Source organism: Corapipo altera, unplaced genomic scaffold (assembly GCF_003945725.1).
Source record: "Corapipo altera isolate COAL_440 unplaced genomic scaffold, ASM394572v1 70, whole genome shotgun sequence".
Taxonomy (NCBI): Eukaryota; Metazoa; Chordata; class Aves; order Passeriformes; family Pipridae; genus Corapipo; species Corapipo altera.
Window position 1 is genome coordinate 5,199,130 of NW_020884911.1, and position 20,126 is coordinate 5,219,255.

The following is a 20,126-nucleotide window of genomic DNA, read 5'->3' on the forward strand; positions in this document are numbered from 1 at the left end:
CATGCTCTACTGTGCTTGTGATATTCCAGGCACTATTTTTCTTACAAGTTTTGACAGTAATAAATACTCTTTACTTACCAAGACAGATCTAACGCTATAACAGTGTTAGCTGGTCAGCCTAGAAATGCCCAAACAAACAAACAAACAAACAAACAAAACAAACAAAAAAAACCAATAAGGCCATGTTATGCTACCAATATAGTAAGGTTAGGTTTCCCAAAAACACAAATCTGTTTTTACCCTGTCTTCAAGGATTAGCAGCATATGAACATCTGCTCCAAAATGCAGAGCACAGACTCTGAAGATATACATGATATATACAGTAAGGATTGCTGACGTGTCTGACAATGCTCATCTTGAATTTCAACCATTCCTGCACAGAGCTTTAAGGTCACATTTCTCTGTGTGTGTGTACTGAAGATGTAAAGCAATAAATCAGATTACTGTTAGAAACAGTGACATGCCGTAGCTGAAACTTCAGAGAAAGAGAAAATGCATTCACAAGGAGAACAGGGGTGTTTTACCAACCAGACTAGTTTAAGGAGTCTACATAAATCCTGGCCAAAGTTCCCTTCATGAAATTATTCTAATATATTTCAGCAAGGATTTGAGTTTTTTTCCTAAATATATATCTCTTGCTTTGTTCCTGTACAGTAAGTAGTTCTTCACTTTACATCTGGATCTTCAAACTCTTCACCCACAAACCTTTGTTCCCATTTTAGAAAATACACAGAAAAAGACCTCAGATATGGCTCAGTCACTGTACAAATTCACAAACCAGTAGCAGAATCAGTGAAAAGCAGGTATTCTGCATTCTTAGCCAATGCCAAAACAGTAATATTTAATAGTATGTCTACTTAAATAGGACACAGTAATAGAAACAAAGAACCCTAAATTAATCAACATTTTCAGGTCTTCACTTTCAAGTTTTAAATACCAAACAATGAACTGAGGAGGAACTATATTAAACTGGCATCTTACCTAAATATGCTGACCTGAGTGATTATAATATCAGCCCTTCTTTTTTTCTCCTGCTAGGCCTCGAGCACTAACACAGCTGAGAAGGCTGGTGATGAATTTTCTTACTTCTTGTGCACTACCAGTAGAATTATTAAAGTTTAAATTAATAGCCTCTGAGCAATCTGTGGAAATCAGACACAACTGGGGTCATGATCAGAAAACACTTGTCTCTTAATAATACTTGTATAATGCTAATTTTTCCCACAGAACAAAGTTTAAATGCTAAGGCCAACAGGAATAAAATGATAGTGGCTTCTCAGAGGCCTTGCAACTAGAAATATTTCATCTTGTCAACTTCAAAACACAGGAGGAAACCCTTCCAAATATGAAAGTTCAAGAGTTGCTGTTGAATTGAGTCAAAATTCTATGTACTCGCATTTAAAACAGTATCTGAAGTTGTATTACTCATGTTACCCATTAAAGATGAGGCAACACTAACCACTAAAGGTTCAAGAGCCATAACTGAGGATGGGACCTGAACTGTCCATAAGCAGCAGAGTCAGCTGCTTATTTATCCTTGTCAGTCAGTGGGAGACAAAAACTCATTGTTATTAAAACTATCTATATATGAAACATTTTTTACTTCAGGTATAAATTAATCTTTAGCTAAAATTTGATTTACCAAAACTCAAATGGAATTTTTTCATAGTTTTTTAATCTGTGATTTTCTTTGGGGGAAAATAAAAACTGTTGTCAGCTCTGATTCAAGAGCTGTGAACCGACCTTCAGATACCAAGACAAAAGAACACTCACAAATACTTCTACTCAAATACTGCTTTAATTTTCATTTCACAGCAGTAGTCACTAAACTCAACATTTTTCCATGCATAACAAGTTGCTATTATAGAAAGTAAAATACTCTAATTCAGCACTCTGAGTTAGAGACTCATAATTAGATGAAGTATTACCAAGATTCTTCTGTGCCTGAAGATATACACCATCATTTGGCTTCATTATTCCTGATGTTTTCATATGGTTCATGGTATATGGGAGGATCAAGATATGAAAGCAGCCTTTTTATTAATCAGCTTTGAAGAGCCTCCATTCTCAAGCCTTGTAACATTCTTCCACAAGTTCCCAAAGGATGCCTTATAGCACTGAAACAATCATTTCATGTCATAAAAAGATAAAGAACTTTAAATAACTTTCCAATTTTTTTCCCAGTGAGAAAATTATTATTTACACTCTTAAAATTAAAAGGACTTTGTACAAAAGGTCTGGAAAGATCTGGGTTTAATTACATATTTCAAAACTGAGTTATACAAAGCAATTCTACTGCTTAGACTCAGTAAATATATTAAAATCTTAAGAGACCAGGAAACAAATAAGCAGACTAGACTACAACTGAATTGGATGTTTTCTGGAGAAGCACACCATGAACAATTTGTCCCTTGTGACTGAAAACAAAGGGGGAGAAGAAGAGTGGCAAAGAAAATGAGTTTAAGCAAGAAACTGTAACACTCCTTTTGATCTAGCATGCAAACTGAGAATGAGAAAAAGTTCTGATCCTTCAGTCTACAGTCTTATTTAAAGATCAAAACGAGCCTGAGCAGCTTAAAGCCTTACTTCATTAAAAGAAGCCAGTCAAAGAGTTAACTGAATGCTAAGTGGGATATTGTTTCTTGCAGCTTTGCTTAAATGATAGAAACTTCACTACAGACTGTCCTGTGTTCCACAGAAGACAATCAAGGTCCAATTCACAGAAGTTTTTTTCCACCCAGTCTGCCATTTCTTTTCAAATCTTCTATTACCTACCTTGGGAGCTCCAGGATGAGCTTTCATAACTTGCTAAATAAATTACAAACATGAATTAAAATCTTCCAGCCATTTAGAAACAGAAACTGCACATAGTATACAGTGACAAGAACTTCACAACAAAATTTAAAAACAAGTGGCTCAAGATGCCTGCTTGGGAAAGCTTTTTTTACCTGCAAAATCAAAAATACCAGTGATAAAGTTCTGCTGCATTACAAAAGTCTGTTGAAATGTGTAAAGCTTTTGCAGAGACTACATAAATTCTAATCCATAACACGTTTACTCAGCAAGAGTATCCATGTTTCCCATTCCTTTGAAGATGCCACAGAGCTAACACACATCCAAAAGTTTCCTTCATGCAGAGGGAACACGTGAAACATTTGGAAATGCTTGAGAGCACAGCAGAATAACAACGAGAAGAGTATTAAGGGCCAACTGTTCAATTTAAAATTTCTGTTGTGCATTTCTAACCAAATGAAGTATCTTAACACATTAAATATCACCCTGCTTTCAATTTAGTATCTTGTTGTGCAACACAATTCTCATAGAATCAGAGCTAATTTTGATCTTCAATTATGTATGAGAGATCCAGGACCAGGTTGGCTGTCTCCAGAGCTACTTGCAGGCCACTACATTTTGCAGCAAAACAGTCCAATGCCAGAAAGTCAGTAACTTTTACTGAGGGCTCTTTAGGGCAGCCCTGTATAACAGGAGAGCAAGACTGGCCTTCCAAAATCCTCCAGCTGAGGTCCTCCGTGTTACCATTAATCCCACAGCCACATGTTGAAACTACATCTGACCAGTTTGAGACAGAGGGAAGACCTGATGGAACAAACCAACAGTGTCCATAAACCACATCTCTTAGAATTCCTCCACCATCACGATTCAGAGAGCGAGCTACAGACTCCAGGGAACGGCAAAACCCATCAGCAACCAAGTGGTATTGTGTCTGAGAACAACCTAGGTCTTGAAAAGTGCTGGTGGACAGACTAGAACTCTAAAAAAGAAACCAAAATCAAAAGTTAGAACACTCTTTTACAGAAGTGATTTTAAACATGGATCACGCTGCTGCATTTTTTTGCCAAACCAGATGGTTCAGCTCTAACTAAAAAATGTTTATGTCCTGATTATTCCACAATAGGGAAGATTTCTAGACAAGTCCAAGTGGAGTTCTGCATTATCATCTTTCAACAAAAAAACTCTACACATCTTTAACACTTAAAACCACGCACTTACTATAATAGCTACCTAAAGAAAGACTAACAAGTACAAATACAGTATTAACAAGTCTGAAAGATGTAATTAACACCTAGTGCTACAAATAGACCCCTTTGTTTTACAGTAGCAGTTAGACAGCAAAAATCCCACATTAACATAGAAGAGATAAGAGTTTTCACTGTAGCAGTGATTCTACATAAATTCTTGTTTCTTAAGTATATTAAGCAGCTTTAAAAAACCTTGTCTTACATACCTTGTATCTTATGTATGAAGCCAGGTGAGTTTCTGTACAGCCCCCTCCTAACAATGCCAAAGGTTCCTTCATTGTTAACTGTAACACATGTTCTGCAGTTTCACAGACACGCTGAAAACAACATAAAATTGTTGTTAGACATGCCATGATTAAGAGGATTTGCCCCAACAGAAAAAACTACTGGAATAAAGTTTTCAGTAGTTTCTAGTGCGGATTCCAGAAACTTGAATTACATGTGGATATAAAGCTGCTGAGTGATTTCCAAAACCATATTCACTTAATGAGAAATTGTATTTATTTGTCCACACCATGGAAAAGTAGAAATAAAAAACCCCCACATTTTATTCCTTCTTTTTGCAAAACAGGGTTATATATAAAAAGTCAATCAGTATCAATGACATTTCTAGAGCAACTATTCAATGCAAAACTATGCTTGACTACCATTGCAAGTGTTGCTGCTGGCCTTTTGCTGGCAGTTTTTATTTTTATGCTCTCACAGACCAAGTAATGAGAATGAAAATATTTATCCAGCACTGGCTTCAAGAATAGGTGAAAACTGTTTCTGTTTCTCAACTTCCTGTATTAAAACTGAGGCAATAAATGAATGTGAGCACTTCAAGGATTTTGAAATTCTGGAAACAAGTAAACTGAAAAAAATCACTTTTCTAAACTCACCGTATTTCTATTTCTCATTAATTTTTCCATTAAAAGCATGACTTTTCAAGGAAAGATTTCAGGAAAATTTACCTACCTTCAGCTCATCCCACGCTGTTTCACTTCTGTTACAGAGTATCAAGCTGCAGATAACTGTGTCCTCAGGAATTAGATGCACAAAATGTTTTGAAGCAACCCTCTCAATGCTGACATCTTTCAAGCTGCCATAACAACCAGGAGACAAGGAATGTATGGAAGCTACAGGCTTTGAACCTGCCAATTATGAAAAGCAGAGAACAACAAGTAGTACCATCATCAGAAGAGTTATCTGTTGCACTTCATAAAACATGAACTTTTTTCTCCTTGGCTTTATAAGTTATATATATTGTTCAATACCTGACATTTCAACCTATGCAGGAAATCATGAACAGAAACCACCACGTTCAAAGTGCAAGATTTGGTGATAGTTTGAAATAAATTTAAAAAAGTAACTGTTTCTATAAGTGGATATCCCTCCTGCAGCAAGCAGTAATCACACGTGTGGTATGTCATTGTTAGAACCTGCGAAAGACCCATCTCACCTTAAGAAATGGTTTTCAGACTGGAAAAAAAACAACTCCTGCTCAGCTGCCAAGAGGATCCAGACAGAAATAAGAACCCTTACTCTGCAATGACACCACCCCAGATAATGCTGATCTCCTAAAGAAAACGTGGGGACAATTATTTAGTACAGGAATCTCGCCTGTTACCTGTCATCCGGCTCAGGGGCTCCATCAGAGACAGCCCAGCTCTGTCCACAGCCATGACGTGGTTCTCCTTCAGGTACTGTTTCAAGGATGGATGGATCACTTTCTGGCACACCACAAGGCCGACCCCATCATTAACCAGCTGCTTCCCTACATTCAGCAACTGATTCAGCTCTGACATTTCCAGAGAAATTCCATGATGGACTGCTATAGTTCCTTCCTCAGGGTTGAAGCTGTCTCCTGACATGGACACGCAGAAAAGTGCAGTCTTGATCATGTTTGAACCAGTTCTTTTGACAGCAAGTGGTTTTCCCAGCTGAATTTCTGCTGTTTCTATCAGTAGTCCAGGAAGAACTGTAGAATCCATAACTCTTCTTCCTTTCACAGGTACTATCACACACTTTCCTAAAACAGCATTAGTCTCAACATGACATGGAACAGTAAATAAAAAAGCCTTTAAAACCAGCGTGGTGAGATGCTCAACTTCTGTTTTATCAAGCATGCAAGCAGGTTTGCTTGTTAAAACGCTACGTACCAAACAAACCAGGGTCTCAACACTGCTAAAATCCACGGACACCCGGCAACCACAAGCCTCAGATTTCAGGTAGTCCATGCACAAACTCAGGAGGTGCCTGGTTATTTTAACGACAGTGCCAGGTGCAACATTCAGGCTTCTAAAGTTTTCAATCAAGCTACAGCAAAGGATGGCAGTAAACAAGCCACAGTCGCTGAAGCGCGAGACGTGGTTCTGCACAGAGGCTGTGAGAACACGGAGTACGGGATCGCGGACGGAAAGGTGCCTCAGGAGAGCTGAGGACTGGGAAGTTGTACAAACACAGCCTCCCACACCGTTGTGGAGCTGTTTGAGTCTCCCAGCAGGACCATAGGAAGATTTAAATATCCTGCTAAGCAGAAGCAGCGACTGACACACCGTGTCTCTAGTTAAAGGTTCACTAATAAATAATGGAGGCTTTTTAGCTTCAAGACGAGACATTTTCAAAGTAAGATTTTAATTCTGGCCAACAAAACAATTCATTTGCACTCGGATCTATAATTCATAGCGCTTTTAAAATCTAAAAGTAGTACATTTTTACTCTTTGCAGCTAAGGATTAATATTTTCAGTGTGAAACAGTAGATACAGTACAATAACATTCCTGTGACTGCTCATCATGTCTTTCTTAAAATGAGGCTTAAATCATGTTGCAACATTGATGTATAATGACAGCAGGAAGCTATTTTCACTCATGACGATCTCTTTTAACTTCTGAATGTGACTGAGCAGATTTTTTTGCAACAAAGTTTACAAGCATGCTTCCTAAATGGACACCTATAACTGACAGTCCTACTACAAGCAGCAGGTTCTTTCTGTTCCAGGTAGTTTTCTTCATCTTTTCTGGCAACAGTCACAGATGAAAAGCTTCAACGTTAGTTACACCTACAATTAAAACCAGAAAGGTATTAGGATAATCTTATGACAATATTGCATAGCTTGAACTGCTATTTTATTTTTCATTAAAAAAAAAAAAAAAGCCACATAAGGACAAATACTGTACCACAGAATCATTTGGATTGGAAAAGACCTTTAAGATCAAGTCCAACTGTTCTCCCAGCACTGCCAAGCCCATCACTGAACCACGTCCCCAAGTGCCACATCTACACATCTATTAAATACCTCCAGGGATGGTGATTCAGCCACTTCCCTGGGTAGCCTGTTGCTGTGCTTGACAAGCCTTTCTGTGAAGACAGCTTTCCTAATATCCCATCTAAAACTCCCCTGGCACAACTTGAGGCCATTTCCTCTTGTCCTGTCACTTGTTACTTAGGAGACTGACTCCCACCTCAATAAAAGCTCTTGGTTTGGAGAGTGATGAGGTTGCCTCCAGCCTCCTTTTCTCCAGAATAACCATTCCCAGCTCCCTCAGTCACTCCTCATCAGACATGCTCCAGAGCCTTCACCAGCTCCAATGCCATTCCCTGGACACTCTCCAGCACCTCAATGTCCTTTCTGAAGTCGGGACCCAGAGCTGAACCCATAATTTGATGTGTAGCCTCACCAGTGCCAAGTACAGAGGGACATTCACTTCCCTGGTCCCGCTGGCTACACTATTCCTGATACAAGCCAGGTGCCATTGGCTTTCTTGCCCACCTGGGCACCTGAATGCTTTTTAATTGGGAAAGTCTATTAATCTCTTAATTACTACAAGCATACACTAAAAAAAAGAAAAAAAAAGCACACCAGTTATAGGAATATTATATTGTTAATAACTTCAATTCTGACCACCAGTCTCTACTGTTTTACCTGTAGGTCTACAAGTAACAGACCACTACAAACTTCACTGAATTGCACTAAAGTGTCAAAACTACAGTGAGAGTTTCGTGTGACAGTTTACAGGGATAGTAAAAACAGTAATGTTCATCTGTTTTACTCAAAAACAAAAGAACTCAACTACTCAGCACTGCTTGCCAGGCAACGTCTTCAGAAACAAAAGCTTCTGATGTTCCAACAACTTTAAGAAATCCAACTCAAAGTTTCTTACTTCAAAATGCTTAACAGGAAACTTTTTCAGTTCTTAAAACACTTTCAAACTTAAAGGGTTATTTATTTACACTTCTATGCAATCTCCACAGTAGTTAAACTTCCCTCATATTTAATTTAGTTTAGTTTTCCAGTATAATTACTGTCCCTACAGAATACATTCCTCTGTAAAGTCATAACTGTTTCTGGGCAGTTTTGAGCCTGAAAGGACACTGTTACAGACCCAGTCACATGAGTAGCACTGTTGCCTTCAAGTTACAAAAAATTTTTTTTTAAAGATATGTAACACCATCACTTAATTGATCCCATCATATGGGATTTAGTAGTAGTTTTCTGAGTTTTATCATGCAATTTTGGGGCCATGTAGCTACAAGATTAACTCAGTTGCAAAGAAGAATAAAAGTCTAGAATACTGAAGTTAGAGCAGCAAGGCTGCATCTGTTAGAACATTCTCATTTAATTGACTCATCTCCTCCCTCTAAGATACAGATACAACTAATTAGGCAACTTACCTACAATACACAGTACTAATGTTATTTTTCTTTATTTTTTTGATCGCTTTGCATCACATATGTCACAATCCCAGGTTCTGGAACATAGTCCTCTGTCTTCACTTGGAAAATAGGACTGGACTTGATGTGAAACCAGCCCCAGTGTACCAGCCCAAGGCCAGTTCCCATAACAATCAGAACTTTGTAGTCCTTCCAGATGGTTTTAAGACCCATTGCAAACTGGCATCTACCTAGGTAAAGATAATTTATTATTTTAAATATATTCTAGAAATCCTTTATTTTTTACCCTATAATAATAACACTGCACAGATGAAGCTGAATGCTAATACCTTTAATTAGAGTGCAGCAGATGACTAAAACACAAAACAACACAAGGAAGTCTTACTCTGTGAACTTAAAAAAAAAAAAAGGTGCAAAAATAACCTCGATTCAGGCATTTTGAAATGTTAATTGCTGCACTCGCTTCGAGTTTTGGCATGCTAAATCTTAAACACAACAAAGCAACAAAGCTTTATCTAATTACAAAGCGTTACTGCTCAGATGGTAAATATTTGAAGCCTTAAAGCAGTTTTAAAATACACCTTTTTTTTTTTTCCTTCCCCCGTAGTTAATAAAATGGAGTGACTAACCGAGCTAATAAGAGAATAAATATAGAACTCTTAACTTGCAGGCAAAGCAAGTTGTGATGCTTCTGACCCCAGTTTACCCTGCCCAGAGTGGCGGCTCTGCCTGACCACTTTACGGTACCCGGAAGCTACAACAGCACCAGCACCAACAGAATAATTTAATCCATAATTTAATAATATCATAAGAAGGTGGAAAACACTACTCTCCATTAAGAAGTACCCAATTCAAGAAGAAAACGCACGCACACTCAGGTTTGATGCCAAAATATCTCACTGGGTTGAACGGCTACAAAGCTACAACTCAGGGAGTAGATGCTCCTACTGCTCCCCAACTCCATCCACCGGACAGGTGTAAAAGCCCTACTAACCACCCCAGCATGACGATGTGGAGCCCTCACAATCCCCTCCTCCTTCTTCCTGGCGTCCCAGCGACCTTGAAGCGCGGGCGGCTGAGGGGCAGCGGCTCCCTCGGGACAGAGACCACGGACACGGCGCACCTCAGGCTTCTCTCCCCTTTACAAGGGACCGAGGAAGGCGCTGCCCAGGAGCCTTCCCGGGGAGGCGAAGACTCACCCGCCCCCGGCACGTTCAAACGCGCCCTCACAGGAAGAAGAAGCAGCAGAAGAAGCACGACCCGGACGTTCCGCTATCGCCGAGCCCGCCCCCCCCGTTCGCCATTAGCCGAGCGCTGCGTCACTCGCGGCCCGGGCCCGCCTCAGCCCCTGGCGGCCATTTTGCGTGCGGGCAGAGCAGGGCGGGCGGCGGCGACGGGCGCGGCCATTTTGGGTAGGGCAGGAGAGCGGCGGGAGGCGGGCGCGGTGCGGGGAGAGGTACGGCCGCCTTGGGCCGCCCGGCTCCTGCGGGAGCCGCCGCGCCTCGGGCTCCAGGCTCTCTTTCCTCGTTAGTTAAACGTGTGAGGGGACGCTTGGGGGGAGCTGGTGTTGTACCGGTTGGCTCCCGCCGTGCCTCCCTCAGGCGCCGCCTCGGTGGGGTTGCTCCGGCGCCGCCCCCCGCGGCTCATCCCTGCCCGACCGCTCTTAAAAATACGCATATATCTCTCAGAACTTCTTCCTTGCTTACCTCCTGTTGCAGTCACTCCGCGTTACATGAGCGCGCACCTGTCTGAGCTTTCCTGTGGGCGGGCGAAGGTGCCCTGGCCAAAACAAGATCAAAAGAACTTCGTTCCCTGACCTCAGTGTTTCCTTAGCTCTTCCTTCTACTTAACTCTTCTACTTCGCTTTTCTTGTATTCACTCCTATGGCTGCAGGAATACTTTTCCTGTGTTCGCTCTTCTCCTCGCCATACTCACTGCTGTCAAGAATCTCGTTTTATATTCCCACGTTAACGGATGAGTTTGTTTTCAGTTTTGTTTATAGTTGCAGAGTTTATAACTGTAGCCAAAAGACAAGTATTTAATGCCTAATCTCCACACGAAAGGGAGAATCGTGATTTTTTTTTTCATTGTATGATAATTTTTTTCATTGTTCGTTGCATTCAGCTGTTCAGGAAAGTTTAAAAAAAAAAAAAAAAGGGTGTTTATCAGTGCAAAAAGGTAACAGCCAGCACCTGTCTGTGACAGCCCTCTGATGTTCTTCAGAACCTCTCCTTCCTCTAGTTCTGTGCAGTGGTGGGTGAGGTGAGTGGGTAACGTCTTTGGAATTGTTGAACTTTAGAGGTGAATGGGCAGTTCCCGAATGAAGGAGTGTGGATAACAAAGAGGTAAAAAGATGCTGACTTGTTGGAAGAGTAGTTTTCAAGGGTTAAGTGGAGCAATTGGTCACAGTGGGCATAAAAAGCCTGAAATGGCAAAATTGTGAAGATTGTGATATGTCTTTTCAGGACTACAAATGCTTTACTAGATGTGTGAGTAGCTAAGATCTACTCCTAAAACTGAGGAGTGCTGGACAGTGTTTGACTACAATACCTAAGGACTAAGGAAAAGTTCAGAAAACTCCTCTGTTATGTTGTGATAGTTCATCTTGAACTACAAAAACGAACTACAGAAATAGTTAATATCAAATTGCTTTACAGGCTTCCTTATTCAGCATTTATGTGTTTGTTTGTGCTGTTTTTTCAGGTGTCCACCTCTCCCCACTCGAGGCAAAGGCACCCAGAGATGGGCAGTGTGTGAATAGTTTGCTGCCGTATCTTCAAGCATCTGGTACGAGTTTTCAGTTCCTCATTCCCTTTGAGTTCCAAATTCCCTCACCACGGGAAGCTACTTCTTTGCTAAGGTAAGATGCTGTTCCTCAGCTGGCAGAGAACACTTCCACTCACTCTCTGGGAGGCCATGAGACTCTGCCTTCTCCTAAGTGTCTACCATTCCACTTGGCATGAAATTTAGAAAAGAAAGATACTATGCCACATTATTTTTTCAGTGTGTCTCACTCTAGCTACAAGCAACCTATGTGTTTAATTCTAAATCATGTTTTCTTATACACACTGTCTATGAAAACTTTCATGTTCCAAGTTTTTCTTTTTACAAATACCACATCAAGACTTAAAAATATTTTTTTAATAGATATGGTTTCTGAGAGGAGTTTTTCTGCCTTATTTTCTCATCTTTACATTTCCTTATTTAGAGTTTCCTTTAGAGGTTTGCAACAGAAACGTTATTCCATGAGAAACAGTCTTGTTGCCAAACAGTAGCAAGTATAATAATATCTGTGATTTTGGTGGGGTTTTTTTTTCAACGCAGAGAATGGCAAAATGTTTTGGGGCTAGTTGGCTTTTTTTTCTTGTACAATTGCTGGATGCTTTGGCCCATTTTCTGATGTCTCAGTATTGGGTCCTTTTTCACCTGTGTCACTCCAGCGACCTTCCCAATGGCTCACACATGAGGTGTATTCTTTCTTGTTTTCTGAGGATTTGCTTGCATTTATTCTATCTGCTGTATTTCCTTTCCTTTATCTATATGGTCAGTGCAAAGAATGGGATAGTTGGCAAACTCCAGGAAGAGCAAATTGAACCAAAGTTACCTTTTTTTTTTTGGCCATCTTTTTCCTTTTAATGTTTTTCTTCTATTATTTTGTAAATTGGGTTTGGAGGGGATTTCAGCCTGCCGGCAGATCTTCTCACAACAGTAGTAACAGGATTGTTGCAACAGTGTTGTTCTGGAAGGCAAATGGTTACAAAAAGGTGCTGGCAAGGTCAGTTCAGCTGATTCATTCATGTGCTTTGTTTGCTCACAAGGAGAACATGAGCATTTGGACAAGAGGTGATGCTTTGGCACATTTGTTGCAACTCTTCTTCTATTATTCCTCCTGTAAAGATTCATGAAAAGACATTACCAGTCTAAATATTGTTCTTCAGGAGCAATGTTATAAGGAGCTGAGAAGCTCAGGTGGTTTTCACTTGGTGGCTGCCATTTCCCTTCAGCATCTCTTCTGAACTAGTTCTGGCAGCTGCTGTTTCAGTGATTTCTGAGTTTCATGTCCTGCTGGGATTCTTCTTATAGTTTCTCTTCTATGTTTACTTCTATAGAGTGGCACTTACTGCCTGGCTGAACTCAAATATGATGTCTCAGGTGGTGCAGAGCACTGTCCCTTGCATTGTGCTTCTCAAAATCAGTGAAGTTGTCAGGATTTACTCTGATAAGATTGAAAAGCTTCCAGGGCTGTTTTGTGCAAGAGAGAATGATAGTGGTGTGGCACAAGCCATGATGGTATTACAATAGTTTTTTTTCTGTTATTTTAAAATTAAATTTATTTTATGTATCTTTCTGCTTACTATTACTGTACAGTTGATAAAAGCTCTAATTTTGACCTTTTTTCAGGACAGAGCTGAAACATTTTATTAACTATATTAAACTTTATTTTCAGTAGTTACTTGGAGAGTGGTTCTCAGTTCAAACTCATTTTAACCTGGTTACTGTAACAGCCACTTTACTTCTCACTATTTGCCATCCTTTTACTGGTTTTGTATCTTACTGCTTGGATATTGATATGATATTTAGAGAAAAAATCATGTAAGTAATTGGGAGTTTTCCTTCAACCAGTACATGGAATTGTGCCCTCATTAATTTCACATTTTCTCATAGTTATTGTGAAATCTTCAGTCTCAGCATTTGAATATTTGGAATGGAAGCCCTGTGTTTATTGAGTTCATGATTATTGTTGAATCTTAAGATGAAGATTGTCTGTGCAATAATGTGTATTTGTAAAGTGGGTGTTTGTCTTGTTTTGCACTTATTTGAAGCTAAATAGGCATAATGACTGCATTTTGAAACATTTTAAGTTGTAGTGCCTGACAGAGACACATATCCCCAACCTGCCTTGTGTCCTGAAGTTTTGACAGCTCTATCTCAGAACTTGCCAATAACCTGAAGTATGCAGTGACAAATGTGTAGGTCTTCCTCAATTTTCAGTATTTTTCTACACCTCTAGTACAAAATTGACCAGATTTGTGCATCTTAAGAGACTAATGCTTTAGGAAACTTTAGGATATAAAAGGCAGCTCTATTCTCCGTGTGGTTTCTGTTACAGTTCATCTATTGCAGGGGCAGAAGCTACTGACACTCATTTTCTGTTTTGATTTTGAAGCTTGAACTGTATTGTTTGGGTGCTCTGTCTCCTGCAATCACACTGAGACCTCATTTCACCTGATTTCTACCCAGTCCAAGTCTCTTCTTTCTCTGTTCCCTCTCTTCCTGTCCTGTGTGAAAATGGGATGTATTTTATTTTTTTTATTCCTAGTTTTTTTGTAGGTATTAATTTGATACCTTAGGGCATACCTCAGTGTGTCTTCTGAATCCCAGCTCTGTGAGGCTGGCTGGAAAGACTTTCATGAGTTTAACCTGATTTTCTACTTTTGACAAGTGAATATTTAGCTCCTGTTTGTGTGGAGGATGATGAACTTCCCAAGTAGCTTCAATGCTTTGACATTAATTGTTGTCAGTTTGGAAAAAAATCTTGGCAATTAATTGAAGGTTTCTTCTTGAGCCCAAGGGAGTGTGTGTTTCTTTTCCAGCATGAATTAATGCTTCCTGAGTTCCTTGGAATGGTCTGAGGCAGGGTCAGGGGCTGTGCAGCTGAATGCACTTCACTGAGGATCCCAAATTAAGCAACCTAGTTCATATTTGGGATAAGCAAGAGAAGAGGATCTCTGAAGTTCACTTTACTTTTGTGCAACCACAATAAGGCTCAGGTTATGTTGCTTTAAGTGTGTTGTAGCCTAAAATTTTAAGTATACATGTGTATGTGTTTATGTAATTATATATATATATATATATGCATCCTCTTTGCACCAAAAGCTGTAGTTTGTTACTTAAAAGAGTTCTAACTTTGTATTTCATGTTAGATGTGAAGTGCCCAAACAGTTACAAAGTTCACTAAAAGAAATCAACACAGGTAGCTAAGTAATTCTCCTTTAAATAAGAATTTTCCTTGGATTTCTTAAAGCAAAGAGTAGGGTTTGAAGAACAGCAGTGCTGAAAAAAAATGAGTAATAGGTGTAAAAATCCTTCTTGATTGCTGTAGAGATCTGAGCGTTTCTCCAGTGCTGATCACTGTTAATTGATGTTTTTATAGGACCAGCTTACTCTGACCTACAATGGCATCCAACAAATTTGTCATAAAGGTAAGTAGAATGTCCTAACTTTAAAAAAAACCCTGTGATATTCCTTAGAATATATATGTTGATTTTAAAAGTTAATGAGGAAGAGATGCATCCTTCAGGCTTCTGGTCACAGTAACATACTCTGTATCACCTTTTCTCTCTGGAAGCAAAGCTTGAATCATTTCTGTGTCATGGCAGAGTGTGTCTGAGGTCAACTGAAGATTAAAATCATGTAGCTAAAAGTGATTAGTTGTGTAGTTAAAATTAGAAACTGCATGAATTTTCAGGAAAACAGTACTTGCTACCTGAAATAAAATTCTTTTCTAGCTGTGGTGTTGTTATTTGGGTACTTCCCAGGTAATCTAAGTTCCTGGTTTTAAAGTGTAACAATGTTCTGAAACTATTTTTTTGCCTCTTTTCCCATTTTCAGGGATTAGTTGTTTCACATCCAGTAAAATGCCATTGAAGTTTATTTTGCAAACAGTCCCAGGCTCTTGATTACATATCTGAAGCCTAATGCTTTTCAAAACATTCTGTTAAAAACATAGCACTTCATAATCCCTCTCCTGTAACTATATCAGTTTATCAATAAATAACACTAATTGGGATTAGCACAATATATTATTCTCTTGGAAATGTTTTTTCAAGGAGTTTTCTGAACAGAAGAGGCTTTTTCCTTTGTGGATAAGCTGGGGTTTTTTTGGAGGGCAGCTGCAAAATCCTTGCTGAGGGCTGAGGCTGTGGAAGCTGTTGGAGCTTGGCTTTGTGGGGAACCAACCTGTTCAACACGCAGACCAAGCGCTTCATTTTTGTGTGCTGCGTGTTCTTTTCCAAGGAAAACGGCTGTCATTTAGTGGGATTTTACTGTCTAACAGGATTGCAGGACAGTATCATGTCTATGTTATTCAGTGCTGCTGAGCTGATAGAGGAGTTAGGAGAAATATCTTAGAGTATCAGCTAAAATGTGCTCTGAATCAGAGTCTGTAGACCACTGGTGGGGGAACAACAAGAACTGGAGGCTGAAGGGACTTGCTTTTCTCAGCTGAGAACCCTTGATGTCATCCAAATGAATGTAAATGCCCAAGAAAACAATTGGTGTGAGTTGAAATGTCTTCCCTGGGTAAAAAGCATTAAGATACTTTGTTGCTGACCTGCATCATTACAAGTTCATTATTGAGCACGGACATGTTACTTTTCAATCACCCAGTGTTTCAACACCCCTGACTGCCTGAGCAATGGGCAGGTGCTCACTGAGCAGGTGTTTGTAGGTAAGCAGCACCACAGACACAGCTTTTGAGGCTGCCAATAAGATACTACCTTTGCTTTCTGGTGGTATTTGAGAAATAAGGGTAAGTTTTTGCATTTTTCAGCAAATATTGAAAATTAACTTCACCTTGACCTGATTGACATTCTCTTTGTACACAGGTGTGTAACATTCTACTTGTTAGAGCAGGGATTTTGTGTGTCAGGTTTTGCTTCTTTACATTCACTGGATTTGTATTTAATGTGTATATTCTCTTTTTAAAGACTGTCCAACTTTCACGTAGGTTTTGTGAGGAATATCCATGTGTGGAAGATTCTCCATTAAAAACCAAAAAATTCTCACCCTTCTCTGCAGTGGGAGTACAGAAAATACTATATTCTTAATTTTATGTGTTTGAAATTGATAGGATCATGTTACTGAGTCTGAAAATGTTCAGGACAGACTGGTTGGAGTGAGTCCACAGGAGGGCCATGAAGATGATACAGGGATGGAGCACCTCTCCTATAAGGAAAGGCTGAGAGGGTTGGGATTGTTCAGCCTGGAAAAGAGAAGGCTTTGGGGTCACCTAATTGCTGCCTTCCAGTACCTGAAAGGAGCTGACAAAAAAAGATGGAGAGGGACTGTTTACAAGGGCCTGGAGTGACAGGAGAAGGGGAAATGGCTTCAAACTGAGAGTGAGTTTGGATTAGGTATCAGGAAGAAATTCTTGTCTGTGAGGGTGGTGAGTCACTGGCACAGGTTGCCCAGAGAAGCTGTGGCTGCCCCATGCCTGGAAGTGTCCAAGGCCAGGTTGGATGGGGCTCTGAGCAACCTGGGCTAGTGGGAGGTGTCCCTGCCCATGGCAGGGGGTTGGAACGAGATGAACTTTAAGGTCCCTTCCAACCCAAACCATTCTGCATTCTATGTTTCACATGTGCCTCGCCTCATTTTCTACAGTCTCTGTTTTTTAAGTTTTTAGATTTTGTAAACGTGTGTATGTTAATCTTTTTGGTAAGAAAGTGAAAATTAGAGCTTATCAATCTTTTAGGTCTTAGCTGACTGGCAAGTAATTAAGTGGGAAAGCCCTCTAATGTGTTTAATGACTTGTTACCAATTTTATCTGGGAATCTCCGTACCCCGATGTGATGGTCCCTTATTTCCAGTAGAGGGAGCAGTTGGCCTGTTTTTGAGAGGCGATCTAAGCTTGGCTTTACGGGCAATTAAGAGGGATTGAAATAAACTAATTGATGCAGTAAAATACCTTTAAACCTTAGTACAAAAACTACAGTTAGGTCCTAAACACACTTTCTTCACCTGCCAGGTGGCTGGATTCTGCATTGTTGTGATTTGCAGTGGGTAATATTTTATTCAAATTAATTTGATCAGCAATTGTCAATTTTAGGAAATATTGATACATATATAAAGCATTGCGTGGTAAAATACCCCCAACATATGAATTTAATTAAGCTTTCTTTGTGTGTTGCTAAAATATTTTACTGCTGTTCTGGGAAATAAATCTTAACTTTAATTGGTTAGGCTTAAAGCAAAATCATGAACCCTATATGGATTTCAAAAATAATATCACTAGGGCCCTGTTTAAACCTTTGGACAAAGTAGAAAGAGTTGCTCTTCCAGAGTTGTGTAAATGGACTTTATTCATGCCAAGCTGCAGAACTAAATATAGTAATTTTTATGGCTGCAATAGAAAAATTTCATTTACTGTTTTCTGCAATTTGTTCATTTGCCAAACACAGAAGACTTAAAGTTGTTACTACATTTTAATAACTCAACTCAAAGGGAAGCTTTTTTTATTCTACTGTTTCCTACTTTGAGAAATGTAGAGCTCTGTTCTGTCTCAGATTTGTAGGCTCTTGCAAGCACATAGATTAAGCTAATTATAGTTGCAGTGTTCCCTCTGGTCATCCAGCTCACTCTGCAATTGATTTTTCAGCAGTGTTGCTCCTTGTTATCAGTCTAAATTATTGCATGCTGGATGTGTATACGTAACTTTTTTTGATCCTTTCTCCTTCAAACTTTTTGCTTGCTTTACATGGCAAGTTCATTTGAAACAGCAAGCATAGTTTTCTGGTTTATATTGGGAACAAAGATGGAGATGATTGGACAGCAAAATGACAGTGGGAGTGTAATGGGATCACTTTTCCCCTTCATTTTGCCTCTGTGTGTGTATGTGTGATATTCTTTATGTTGATGTATCTTAATGTAGCTGTTAAGATACTGACTTATAACCAAAGGCACCTTAACATCTGTCTTTGGATGTGTTAGAAGTGCTCCATGAAAGGAAATGTGTGTAGCAAGAACATTGATTATAGGCCCTAACATTAGGAAGAAGGAAATGTCCTGTCAGACAACAGTCCAGTATGGACTCAGTGTTGTCCAGGTCATTTTAGGGCCTTCTCACAGACCTGTAGATGGTCTTGGGTCTGGAGTAAGAAAATGAGAAGTTTATTTTGAAGTTTATTTTGATATTTCAAGTGCTTTCATTTTTTAGCTAATGGTAGAAATGTAATACTGTGACAGCATGATCAACTCTGCCTGGATGACTCTTAGGTGATGTCTAGCCTTGACAGGTTAAAGTTCTTATTTCTGTGAAGTGTGTCCATTGATCAATATTTCTGTAAATATTTGCGGTTAAACCACAACAAATATTTTTGTAAGAAAGTGATGTGTTTGCTTCTTCTTGAGAGTTGTTTGGAGAGTAAGAAACTAGGGAGATGAGTAGGTTTTCTTACCTGATTTTGTTATTTATCTCTGATCCCATATAATGAGTGATGAGGGACAATAGTTATGTTTACTGCTTATATTAAGTCCATAGACACATGACTGCAGTGCTCTCAGGTGGAGAATAAGGAATGGTGTTTGTATTTAAGATAATTTTTTGTATGTTGTGACTGCTCTATTACTAGACTGATAGTACAGCTGCTTGTTCTCCATACACAGCTGGGAACTTGTTAGCATTCTGATTTCTAGTTTTAGCTAGATAGGGTTTTGGGTTTCTTTGAGAGTACTTACTTAAATTAACTAATAAATACAATGTTTTCTGATGTTCATTTCTTTTCCCCATTCAAAACCAAGATATTTGTATGTGAAATTCCTCTGGTTGGAGTACTGACAAATATTTCAAAGGAAACAGGCTAAGATTAGGTTTCTGTCATTAGATAAAATTTGTAGAAATATTTTAAATCTTAAAACTAAGGTACTGGTTCTCCAAACTGATTAAAGGTTACTGAATTTTATATGTACTGTGTGTCTTTAAAAAATGAATGAATAGCCATATTAACCATGAAATAATGATTTTTCTAGAGCAGGGGTTTCCCTAAAGCAGCATTGCTCAGAATAGGAATGGTTGGGTGGTTGGAATTGTTACTATCAAGGAGCATCACACACTTCACTCAGCTGTCAGGTTTCTTTCTGTGTGAATGCATAAAGTATAATAATTATCTAAAAGGGCTTAAAAGTCTTAAGGGAGATGATGAAAAAGAGGCAGGGGGGGATATGATTTAAAATAGGAAGTACAAACAATAATAATGGATGGAGGGACATCTATTTAGTTCTCTTTCTTAATGCTCCACTTAATTCCCAATTTCATGGGACCAGATATGGAATGGCTGAAGTGATGAGTAAATAAGTTCCAGAAGAAAGAAAAGAGGAAGTTGGGAGGTAGAGGGGGGAGGAAAATTAAGTGTACAATCTAATTCTAAATCTCCTGGAGTCAATGGAAGTTTCCTCACTGACCTCAGAGGATTAATTTTCAAGCCTAGGGAAATGATGAGTGGATGAAGAGTTGAGAGATTAAAGTGTTAGCTGAAGGAGAAAGGAGTAGGAAGCCAGAGGGATAAACATCAATGGTGAAAACACTGCTTTCATGGGGATCACTTCAAATAAGGAATAAAAGGATGGTTCAACTTGCATTACTTTTTTTGGTAATTCAAATCTGATTAGTTTTGAAAGGACCACTCGTGCCTAAAAATTAGGTTTTCGCTAATTC

The 20,126-nt window shown here is 39.2% G+C and overlaps 2 protein-coding genes across 15 annotated transcripts in view; one reads left to right on the forward strand and one right to left on the reverse strand.

Annotated features, from left to right (window-relative positions):
- Positions 1-1,776: 1,776 nt before the first annotated feature.
- On the reverse strand, positions 1,777-10,510 carry MKKS (McKusick-Kaufman syndrome). 14 transcript variants are annotated; one of them, XM_027653814.1, is made up of 7 exons: positions 9,690-9,911; positions 8,696-8,925; positions 6,182-7,082; positions 5,650-6,067; positions 4,998-5,173; positions 4,247-4,357; positions 1,777-3,772 (listed from the first exon to the last, which is right to left on the reverse strand). In XM_027653814.1, exons 3-7 carry the CDS (start codon positions 6,638-6,640, stop codon positions 3,332-3,334), a joined length of 1,605 nt encoding a protein of 534 aa, XP_027509615.1. In that variant the 5' UTR covers positions 6,641-7,082; positions 8,696-8,925; positions 9,690-9,911; the 3' UTR covers positions 1,777-3,331. The 14 variants fall into 14 exon arrangements, with proteins under 14 accessions (XP_027509615.1, XP_027509609.1, XP_027509608.1 ...); XM_027653808.1 differs by lacking the exon at positions 9,690-9,911 and adding an exon at positions 10,402-10,421 and having other exon boundaries at positions 5,650-7,082; XM_027653807.1 differs by having other exon boundaries at positions 5,650-7,082; positions 8,696-8,921; positions 9,819-10,074.
- The window catches only part of SLX4IP (SLX4 interacting protein), a 70,412-nt gene continuing 60,312 nt past the window's right edge, over positions 10,027-20,126 (forward strand). Inside the window, exons 1-3 of the mRNA XM_027653815.1 lie at positions 10,027-10,107; positions 11,399-11,555; positions 14,850-14,898. Of these exons, the coding sequence (XP_027509616.1) occupies positions 14,872-14,898 (27 nt within the window). The 5' untranslated portion in view covers positions 10,027-10,107; positions 11,399-11,555; positions 14,850-14,871. The remainder of the gene's footprint in view (positions 10,108-11,398; positions 11,556-14,849; positions 14,899-20,126) is intronic.